The 12,333-nt window shown below is 40.0% G+C and overlaps 1 protein-coding gene across 4 annotated transcripts in view; it reads right to left on the bottom strand.

The window, feature by feature from the left end:
• trak1a (trafficking protein, kinesin binding 1a) overlaps nt 1-11,082 on the bottom strand; it is a 44,844-nt gene extending 33,762 nt beyond the window's left edge. For 3 of the 4 annotated variants that reach the window (XM_028581766.1, XM_028581771.1, XM_028581770.1), the window contains exon 1: nt 2,410-2,621. In XM_028581766.1, coding sequence (XP_028437567.1) covers nt 2,410-2,413 — 4 coding nt within the window. In that variant the 5' untranslated portion in view covers nt 2,414-2,621. Of the gene's footprint in view, nt 1-2,409; nt 2,622-10,874 lie in introns of those variants that run through there. The other variant, XM_028581769.1, reaches the window with a different exon arrangement.
• Between the last annotated feature and the right edge of the window lie 1,251 nt (nt 11,083-12,333).

Below are 12,333 nucleotides of genomic sequence, written 5' to 3'. Positions count from 1 at the left end.
ACACACACACACACACACACACACACACACACACACACACACACACACACACACACCAAAGTTTTTGCAAATTTGTACCAGAATAGTGTGATGATTCTCGGAAAAACATTCTTATTGTCTTTGGCTAATCATACATTTGGTTTAGATCTTCTTTTTACATGATCACTGTTTTACTAGAAAATATACAGTACTTTATTTGGGTTTCATCGTCATGTAGGAAATCCTTTTTATTTGTATATGTCTTTTTATGTTGTTATAACCCCTTGATATGTAGCATCTTGTTTTCAAGGGAGTCCTTAAAGGCAGACATATACAATAATGTATTTGATCTTTATTCATCAACTGCATAACAATGCATGAATTCAGGGGTGCCTTTTAGATATCACTACTAAAGTGTTAAATCCCCAACCTTTAGCCCATGAAACTAAATCAATACCATTAGGAAGATAATAAGCCAGATCTCTATTCCAAATAAGTGTCCCTGCAAAGCCAGGAGCCATATTAAGTTTCATGTAAACGCTCTGGATTTAAATCATATTCAAATTTACTGACCACAACCCTAAATGGACCTAAGTACTATTTGCCCAAACCTGATCGCGATGTTGCTGGTCAGAATCTTAAAATTTCTTTTTTGCACAGATATGAAATATGACCAATGCACTTCACTCCTAAAATGAGTACCGATAGGACATGGATGAGGATAATTATAGCACAAACCCATGCTGTGTGCTGAAAAAAAGGTCAGTGGAGACAGCAAAAAGTTTGTGTGTGTGTGTGTGTGTGTGTGTGTGTGTGTGTCTGTCTTTGTGTCAAATCAAATTGAGGCACCTTGTATGAATTTTTTTCCACTCATCTAGTTTTCATTTAGTTGGAGATTACTTTCACAGTTATTGAATGGAAACTCTGTTGCTAAATAATAAGTAAACAATAACTGTACAAAGTAAACAGAATTTGGTAAGTGCTGCTGACTTGTGTTCTCCTTTGAAACAATGAACTCTATCACACGATATCTTTCACAGACCACATGGAATGAGCCATGCAAGGACAACTTTACATCTAGTAGGAGAGTAGTAACACTTATTTTTCATTCTTAATACTGAATTAATAGATTAAAAAGGAACACATTGTAGAAAGCAATTTAATATTACCTTTTCTAAACTTTTCATTTTAGATTTAGGATCATTGAACAAAAACAAATACGCAAATGTGAATATAGACTGCTTGCATAAAGAACACAACCTGCAGGGCCACGCCAACATTAGCAGCAACTAGAAGCTACCAGAGCAAGAAAGTTCAAGTGTAAGAATAGGCCACTGTCAAACTGAGCAATAAACAATCCAACATGTGCAGAGGACACAAACCAGTGTCAAAATCAAGATCAGGTCATTCTGTAGGCTATACAGTAGAAATTAGGGTCGCAACGGTATGAGTATTGCGATTCGATAGTATAGAGTATTGGGATTTTCTTTTCCTTCTTTAACAAAAAGAAAAGTTGAATAACACACTTCTAGAGACAATATATCATGAGACATTTCTAAAAACTGACTTTCTAAGAAGTATGCACATCACGTCAGATACTCAGTCTGACATTTATTTCATTTGTAATGAAGAACATAACATGGATTTTTGCTGGAAAGTGATATGATGTAGTCACCGTCGGCGGTACCACGTAAACAGTAAATATTTAGGTAATCATTGGTTTAAAAAAAAAAAGAAGGGAAAAAAAATGATTCAAAAACATGCAGAATTCTATCAAACTATAACAAAGCAATAACGTAAAAAATTAAGATCAAGCTCAAGTACCAGTGTTAAATTATAAAACTTGTTTATTGCTTTACTAACCGTTGACCCACACATGGACCAACACTGAACAGATCGTATAAGCAAGTGTAGGATCACTGGACTGAGACCCAAAATAAGGTCACCAGAGAGAAGGGTACACAAGTACATGGGCTAGTACAGGACATGTTAAAACCTAGTGCAACGCCTCTTATGTCCAACATGGCTGCCTCCTGTAAACTGTTACAGTACAGCAGTGCGACTTGTGGCCAAGAGATGGCTAAGTTGACAATCCATTCATTACAAACTTTTAACCTCTAAAAACTATTCATTGAACTTACAATGTAAGGTTTAAAGTGTTATATTCTTCATACCTTTAAACAGACAGTTAACTTCTAAAGGCAAATCCCTGAAGCTCCCTGAACTATACAAGTCCAAACAGCTGATTCACAGATGGACAGGAAGATAGAAGGAGCGAGCTAAACAAACAAAAGGAAAGATAGAGAAGAAGAAACCGCGAGAGAAGCTCTCTCTTTTTCTATCTATCCAGTTATTGGTCAGACTCGTCATACATCTGACTAGAGACCAGCCAAAACTGGCAGAAACCCATGCTGTGCACAGTGTACTCACTCATGGTGCCTGAAGCCCGACAACCACCAACTCCACTGCCCTCCAATCACATTTTCCGATGGACCAGGCGAAGGCAAGGTCGCAAGAAATACCACGGAGAGGAGAGAAAGAGAGCGAGAGAGAGAGTTGGGGGTGTGGGACAGGAAAAAGAAAAGAGGGTGCTAAAAGTTTTAGAGGACGGCACTGGGTGTAAAAGACACAGAGAAAGACAGGGAAAGAGAGGGGGGGGAAGGAGTGAAGAGGAGAGGAGACCCGAGCCAAACAGGTTCGTCATGCCTGACATGCCAATGACGATATCCACATGGACCGCCCCGTGGCTTGCTCTCCCCCTCTCCCTCTCTCTCTCACTCTGTCAGCAAACAAACCCAGCTGGACTCCTCGTTCGAGCTCTAACAAAAACACACTCTCTCCCTCTTTCACTCTCACGTTCTCTTCCTATCCTGCTTCAGTATAAACACACCGTAGGTAACAGCAGGCCTGGAGCTGTTTGCACTGTTTTACCGTTTTTCTATCTAGCTGCTCCAGCAGAAAGTTGCTCTATATTCAACTTTTACATGGAGGGACACAGACCCAATGCTCAATACTATGTGATTAAGGAGAGACTATGCGAGTGCATGCATTCTTAAATACCAGAGCAACAGGTCATGAAACAGATTTAGCCAGTTCCAGCAGTAATCACGGCCTGTACAACACCAGCAAAGCAGCAGTACAACTGCCAAAAACCCACTCAGTGCGTTTTAAATGTAATCCTACAGATCCCTGCGTGTATGGTGTACTGAATGGCGCCTGATATCCAATCCAACTTTATTTGTTAAGCGCTTTAAAACAACCAAAGTTGACCAAAGTGCTGTACAGAAGAATAAATAAGACACCATAAATAAAAAGACCTAACATTATGACATAAGTAAAAATAAGACGCGCAATAAAAAGAAATCAATTTAAATAATTAAAAGAAGTAAATAAAGTCGACATCTTACTAGGTGTCAAAGGCCACAGAGAAGAGATGGGTTTTAAGACGGGATTTAAAAACAGACAAAGAGGAGGCCTGTTTAACGTGCAGCGCAAATAGACTACACTAATCAGTTTAATTAACTTCCTGTTGATTTGAGCCGTTTAGAGGTTTCACAAGTAGTTAAGACATGAGAAAAGTAAGTAGGGCATTGATGATTAAAAGGTTTTATTTCATCAGTTTTTAGTAACAATCAAAAAAAAAAAAAAAAAATCAAGAAAAACAATCTGGCTCTACTGAAAAGTTACTACAATTTTACATCACTCTCACCTCTGAGTTATTTAGGCATTTGATGGGATTTCTGGTGTGAGGATGTTCATAAATTTATATAATCTATGAAAAAACACAGTTTGGACAGTTTAAATTCAGCACTGCAAATGTTGCACACGTACATGCAAAGAGCAAGTACACGCTACTTTCTCAAGGTAGCTTTCATGACAAAAGTTAATAAAACGAATGTCTTGACTATAAACTATAATCCACACTTTGAACCAATTGTCGCCCTTTGGAGACATTCAACCAAATACTTCAATGCTGTTTTCATGGAGCTGCCGCACAACCCTGTCCAGAATTAGACTGGGCTACAGTTGAAAGCTGCTGCTGGTCACAGAGGGTAAGCACGTGAAATACAAGAGAGTACGTCAACATGGTCAAATATCACTGGCAGTCTGCAAGATCTGGGTGGGAGGCTATACTAAGGTGTTCAAATGTCACTAACCCTGTAAATCTCAGAGTTCAGTACGCGTGTGTGTGTCGTTCTTCAATACGTGGTAGCTTGTATAAAAATAGTACAATGAAAATCTGCTCTCTTCAGTAGTGTGCATAAAAGTTAAATTAATAGAACAAGAGTTGAATAAATAGTCCAAAGACTAATGAAAACTAAATATGAACAATATGACAAACATAACAAATATGATAAACATAAATAAAAGCTAAATATATGCAAAGAAACTTCAAAAATATACAAGACAAGTGAGGCAAGATTACCTTAAAAACGGTGATGGTGGTTAGGTAGCAACATAATGGGTTGTTTGGTTAAACTGCAATTTGTGCAATGATTAAGGGTCTTCAATAATAACCCTAACTAATAATCCTAGTGGAAGTGCAGTGGCACAAGTCCAGTTGCAGATGGAAATGTGTCTTTGGCCAGTGGTCTGGCCTGCCAGCCTCTAGAGTCTATTGACACATTACAATTTGCACAAGATATGGTCATGTGTTGGTTTTGTCAATCAAGAGTAAAGAGGGACTTGGTTTTTGAGCAACGCTAACCATTTGACCTTTGATCTAAAAATCCACATTCAGATTTTTCTGGATTCAAGTATAAGCTGGGGTTTGTGATTGGTTGTTGGACATTTTGCAGGGTTGTTAAACAATATGCAAGATGGCAATAACGTGTGGAGAAATCATTGTAACTACAAACTAATGGAATATCAGAGAGATGCAGTTTTAGTTGAGACATTTTTAATCCTACTGTCATCCAATGATTTGAGCTTACCATTAAGTAAAAGTAACTTATAATATATTTTTGTAAAACTGGCTAACAAGTAGTAAAAACCATGATTTATTCGTGTTGCAATAACAAGCTCCTGTTGTGTAAAATAAGACGGCTACAAAGAGCTGGAAACAATCAAGTAAGGAGGCATGGACATGACAGCACATGTGGCCGTATCAGATATGTAAACATGCGACGTCACATGCCAACAACACCGCTTTCACAAAGCGAGAACACAAGCAAGAATTGTGCACTTCTTTGTCCATTTTGTTTTAAAGGTGAAATCCGTCAGGCTGCATTTTATCACAAACTGTCAAAAAGTCAATGTTTTCAATACTTCATATTAGGATGCGAAAGATCATTAAAAAAGTCCCATGGCATGAAAATTTCACTTTTAGGTTTTTTAACATTAATATGCGTTCCCCCAGCCTGCCTATGGTCCCCCCAGTGGCTAGAAATGGTGATAGGTGTAAACCGAGCCCTGGGTATCCTGCTCGGCCTTTGAGAAAATGAAAGCTCAGATGGGCCGATCTGGAATCTTCTCCTTATGAGGTCATAAGGAGCAAGGTTACCCCCCCTTTCTCTGCTTTGCCCACCCAGAGAGAGCAAACGAGCAAAGTGGCAGTTGGTCAAGGCCACACCCCCACCCTCCACCTTGCCCCCCCCCCCTCTCTCCTCCTCAATAGCTACAGACACAGAAATGGCACATCCTAAGGAAAGCTCATTGTGGGACTGGCTCTAGTGGCTGGAATTCTGCACCAAGGCTGAATTTTCAGCATCCAAAGAGCACCATGTCATGGGACCTTTAAATCATTTTAATATTATTATACAGCGTTGCAGAAAGGTTTCTGCAAACTAATGCAGTTCAGCCTGTTCTGTCAAGTTTGGAGCCAGCAGTCCCCTTACTGTCAGTTCTGCATTCATGTACAAAAACAATGTATCCATGACAGCACTGTATGTGACGTCTGACAGACCCCAAGTTCATTCAAAATGACTACACTTCTCCAAAGTCAACAACACTTACGGACAGGCTGCAAAAGCTAATTTCTCTACACCCCACTGGGTCAACACCGTTTCAATCTCATGTTACCTGGCTGTGTGTGTGTGTGTGTGTGTGTGTGTGTGTGTGTGTAAAAAGTGTACAAGAACCAAGCCCTGCTCAACACATTACAGCACAATGGATTTTTCCATATGCCGTGATTTGATCAGAGTCAGGAAGCAGAGTCAGCAATTTGGATTCTACTCCGTTTCACCATTTACGTAACTTTGCCTCTGTCTCACTCAACTTCTCTGTCCTCTGTCTGCCTGGTTGCTCCTGATTTCCCTCTCCTCGCCAAGCATCCCATAATTTCACAGTTACTCAACTCTTTACATCACTGCTGGCTGGTTACCATGGAGAATTTAACCTCCCACCCAGGATCTGCCCCATGCCAATGAGCTGCTCTATTCAGCTCTTTGTGTTCATTCATCCTCTAGACTTATAAATTATGCCCTCATACACACTCCCACCAACTTTCTCTCTCCGCGAGGAAGTATTCATCTAGTGAGTTCAGCAGGGAGAAGTGACAGATGGAGAAAGATAAAAGAGACAGGAAGAAAAAAATGGACAAGAAAGAACTTAAAAATTCAACAGTTTGTAATGGAGATACTCCTATGATACCAGCAGATGGCAGCACTGACCCAACCTGCTCGACTGTCCTGCCCTTGAATGACTTACTGTTAAGGACACATGACTACAGTTGATATTACAGCATGCCATTTCTTCATCTGACTTTGCAAAATACAAGTGTTACACTGTTGGTTGTTACACTAACATTACCAATCAGTTTCTGTTTAGTTCGTCTTACTGATAATACAAGGATGAAATCAAGAAGTGAATTTTCGGTTTCTTTGATACTACCAAATCCTTTACAGATCAGAACTTTTCCATAGAATACTACATTGAAAATGGAGATTAAAGACAAACGTTAACCTGGAATCTAAATAAAGTTTGGTAACACTTTACTTGAAGGTATCTACATAAGAGTCATGACACAGTCATGACACATGAACCCTAATCTTAACTAAAACCAAATGACACTTACTGAAGAAGTGTTAGGTCATAAACATTTATGACTGTTTATGTTTATGACACGTTCATGACAGTGTCATGTCACTCTTATGTAGATACTGTCAAGTAAAGTGTAACCTAAAGTTTCAGCACCAGAGAAAGAGAAAAAGGGAGGCAGTGACTGAAAAGATATTCTTCTCCCAGGTTTATACATACAGTAGCTAAATATTCTTCAACACTGACAAACACAATAAACAAGCGAATACATTCCTTGCTAAATTTCTCTGGCACTTGACACAGCCACTGTACTTGTCCACACGCATCACTCTGGTTGTGCTAAACTAAAACTTAAAAGCTTGAAGAAAACGAGACAGGGAATCCAGGTGCTCTGGTTAACCTCAAATAGTTGAACTGACTGAACTGAATTGCCTATAGTTGTGACTGGTTATCTATCTGTATGTGTTAGCCCTGTGATAGACTGATGACCTTTCCAGATCAAGAGTGTACCCTGGCTCTTGCCCAATATATATTAGGGTAGGCTTCGGCCCTGTAGGGCCATTTGAAAAGATACGCTGGTTTGGAAACTGAATAGATGGACTTATGAACAGTATAGCCAAGTTTCTGAGTCTTCAATGTGAGGAAACTCCATCAGAAGCTCCAGATTTCTTAATGCCTTATTGTGTGGCTGTGGATAGAGGATGGTAGGGACTTTGGTGTTCCAATAATATAAGGAACTGAGGTCATGGTGAAGGGTGGGAGGGTGTGTGCTACAGGAAACTACAGTATGGGCCTTTTCCCGTTGTTTGTGTGTGTGTAAGAAACTGCCAAAGTCTCCATCACTTATCAACTGAATCATTAGTCTGGTGCCGTACAAGTGCTTGCCGACCCTTATGGCCTTGTTGAAGTGACTTTGGCCAGGTTGTATCAATCTTTCCCTACCTCCGGGCCCCATTCCTTACTCTTCCTCCGGGTCCTAAACTCCTTATTAAATAGAGACTTAGCACTGCTGCACTTGACAGTTGTTTTTAGAAGTTTCATCTTAAGGGACTACATTAGTGCAACAGTCATACATTGTAGTACTACGGCTTGGGGCAATCTAGACTGTTGCATGATTAGGGCTGCAAGAAGAAAAAAAAATAGAATCAATATCCATTAATTTTTCATTTTCAGTTGTTAAACCATGTGCCAGATACTTGGTCCAGACAGGCTTACTCAGGCTGCAAAGAGAAAGGAGATGGGCCACAGCACGGCTAAATTGTGACCACTGGAGACATTAGTGTCCCTCTGCTCACTTGGAGAGAAGGATCAGTGGTGAGAGAAAACGAGAAGGGGCGATATGTGAAGGGGTTGACAGAGACAGTCCACTGCTCCTCTCAAATGTTGGCTTAAACACAGAGCTGAGGTCCCCTGGAGCTGCTTTACTGACAGGATGTGACATTAGAAAAAGGGTCACAGAGAGGGACAGTTTCTCACAGCTCCACATGCCTCACTCTCACCATCACAGCATCAGCCTACAATGTTCCTCCCAGCTCATTCCAAAACCATTAGAGATTTGGGAGCCGTTATTGCTGTATACTTATAAATTGGGTTAAATTGTGATGTAGAACTTTTTTAATACATAAACCTATTTTATTGACTCAGACAATGCGACCAGGTGGATGTTTTGACAGTTGAATTATATATTTATGCATCTTGTGCCGCTTCAACTCTGCCAAATGGATTCCAGTAAGTTTTGTCTACCTATGGTTATAATTAGGGTAGGGTACCGAAACGCGGTGCCGATAGGGCACCGGTTCCAAAGTAAATGGTAGTAACAAGACCAAATAACGAAAATTTTGGTTCCTCATTTCGGTGCCTGACTTTGTTTTTTTTCCAGAAGCATCGCTGCACAGGACGCTACGTTACCGTTAGCTAGTAGCTGGATAAACACAGTGGTTAAAATGCTGGCAGCTCACGTTAATACATAAAGTGCGACTGTATTTCCCTGTAGAGTGTATAGTGTATATAGTTCATAGTGTGTGTATATATATATATATATATATATATATATATATATATATATATATATATATATATATATATATATATATATATATATATATATATATATATATATATATATATATATATATACAGTGGGGAAATAAGTATTTGACCCCTTGCTGATTTTGCAGGTTTGCCCACTTACAAAGAATGCAAAAATCTACAATTTTAATCATATGTACATTCTAACAGTGAAAGACAGAATCCCAAAGAAAATTCCAGAAAATCACATCATATGAATTTATTAAAATTGATAACCATCTGATGAGGAAAAACAAGTATTTGACCCCCTGGACAAACAGCAAGTATTCTGGCTCCTACAAGCCAGTTAGTCTTTCTTTAAGACACAGCCCCAATCCGAACCAATTATCTACATCAAATACACCTGCCTCACCTCGTTACCTGTATAAAAGACACCTGTCAACACCCAAACAACCAGCATCCAACATCACCACCATGGGCAAGACTAAAGAGCTTTCTACGGACATCAGGGACAAGATTGTTGATCTGCACAAGGCTGGGATGGGCTACAAGAGAATCGGAAAGCAACTTGAGAGAAAAGATCAACTGTCGGTGCAGTTATCAGGAAATGGAAGAAGCACCACACCACCGCCAACCTCCCTCGGTCTGGGCCTCCACACAAGATCTTGCCTCGTGGGGTGTCCCTGATCATGCGAACGGTGAGGAATCATCCCAAAACCACAGGGGGGGGAACTGATGAATCAACTGAAGGCAGCTGGGACCACAGTTACAAAAAGAAACGGTTGGTAACACACTACGCCATCATGGATTGAAATCCTGCAGCGCACGCAAGGTCCCCCTGCTCAAGAAGAAACATGTACAGGCCCGCATGAAGTTCGCCATTCACCACCTGGACGACTCAGAAGAGGCCTAGAAGAAGGTGATGTGGTCAGATGAGACCAAAATAGAACTTTTTGGCCTCAACTCAACTCGTCGTGTTTGGAGGGCAAAGAACACCGAGTACAACCCTAAAGAACACCATCCCCACCGTCAAGCATGGTGGTGGCAACATCATGCTTTGGGGGTATTTTTCAGCCAAGGGGACGGGACAACTCCATCGTATTGAGGGGAGGATGGACGGGGCCATGTATCGTGGAATTCTGGACCGACATCTCCTTCCCTCAGTGAGAGAGCTGAATATGGGTCGAGGATGGGTGTTTCAACGACCCTAAGTACACCGCCAAAGCAACAAAAGAGTGGCTGAAGAAGAAGCACATCAAGGTTCTGGAGTGGCCTAGCCAGTCTCCAGACCTGAATCGATTGAAAATCTTTGGAGGGAGCTTAAAATTCGAGTTGCCAGGCAACAACCTCGGAACCTGAATGATTTGGAGGCTGTCTGCAGGGAGGAGCGGGCCAACATCCCTGCCGAAATATGCACAAACCTTGTCACCAACTATAAAAACCATTTGACATCTGTGCTGGCCAATAATGGCTTTTCTACAAAATATTAACATGCTGTTTGTCCAGGGGGTCAAATACTTGTTTTTCCTCATCAGATGGTTATCAATTTTAATAAATTCATATGATGTGATTTTCTGGAATTTTCTTTGGGATTCTGTCTGTCACTGTTAGAATGTACATATGATTAAAATTGTAGATTTTTGCATTCTTTGTAAGTGGGCAAACCTGCAAAATCAGCAAGGGGTCAAATACTTATTTCCCCCACTGTATATATATATATATATATATATATATATATATATATATATATATATTTGTTTTTTTTATTATTTATTTAAGTTTAGGCACCGGCACCGTTTTAAGTAAGTATTGATTTAGCACCGGTATCGGAAAAAAATTTAAATAAAACAATACCCAACCCTAGTTCTAATGTATGCATGCAACATTACCAGTAATGGTCTCTGCATCTCGGTAGGTGGCCGTGGACTCCTGGAGGGCAGCCGGCAGACTTGCTTCACTGACATACTCCTCCTCTTCCTCCTCTTCGCTGGCCAACCGGAGCCCCGAGTCGTAGAGCCGCACTTTGTGTTGGAAAGACGGTTTAGGGGGCGGGGCAGAGGAACAGGAACCGGTATGGGGAGGCGACGTCTTCGGGTCCAGCTTGGCGCTGAGTGGTTACCGATTTAAAACATGACCAGCCATGGACAAAACTTGGACTTGCCAAAACAGGAATGGGACAAAACCAAATTACATTTGTCTCGCGTGAATTGTTGGACTGGAGCGGACAAAACTGGTCAGGATGTCTCGAGCACAGGACAGACGGAGTCAGAGTCTGAGAACCAGAACGCCACACTTGGATGTACACAGCTTATTCACTGCATACCTGAAAGAGAAAGGGGAGAGACAGCAAAAGACAGGAACAGACTTAATGTGCATTCTTTTTTTTTAAGTCACAAGTTAGATGCTAAAAGATACACAAAAAAAAATAAAATATATAAAAGTAACACAAAATAAGCAGTGTATCATAAGCTTGGGTTTACACGTTTTTATTAGTTTATCATGTGCAAACGTGTTCCTATATATAGCCTATCCAACAACAGAACAGAAACACTACTACTACTACTACTACTACTACTACTACTACTACTACTACTACTACTACTACTACTACTACTACTACTACTACTACTAAAATGATGGACATGACTTTATGTTATCAGGTCATTAGGTGTATAATCTAATACAATCCAGTACAACAGTCCTGTAATAAATCATATCTTTGAGAAGCCTATAATGTTCTGCGTTTGTTGACAATGCGTCAGAAGGATGTGTAGTCGACTTACTTTTTGGGGCATTAAGGACTAATGGTAGTAAGTTGTGCTATTGGATTAGTTTGCATTAGACGGAGCGCTTTTTCTGTCAATTAGGGCTGGAACTAACTATTTATTTTCATTATCTATTAATATGCCAATATTTGTTTATTAATAGATTAATCATTAGTATATAAAATGTCAAAAATGGAGTCCAATATGAAATCTTAAAATGTCTTGTTGTCAAAACTGGAGTCCAATGTGACATCTTAAATCGTCTTGTTTTGTTTGTTTAACAATCTAAAGTTTGAAGATATTGAGTTTATGATGATGTATGACAAAAAAAAGGCAGCAACTCCTCCCATTTGAGAGTCTGGAACTAGAGAACGTTCGGCATTTCTTCACTATTGTTGCTTGAAAAATGATTGAAACAATTAATGATAATGATTACAATCATTTCAGCTCCAAAACCTCTCAACAGAACTGCAACACCTCCACACTAACTCCAAATTACCACAGAACATCTCTCTGACACATTGACAAACATATCAGCTTCACAAATATGATTTATTATATTGTACAGGTGCCCCTCACTAAC

Source organism: Perca flavescens, chromosome 6, assembly GCF_004354835.1.
Source record: "Perca flavescens isolate YP-PL-M2 chromosome 6, PFLA_1.0, whole genome shotgun sequence".
Lineage (NCBI taxonomy): Eukaryota > Metazoa > Chordata > Actinopteri > Perciformes > Percidae > Perca > Perca flavescens.
This window is presented reverse-complemented; position numbering and strand designations above follow the sequence as displayed.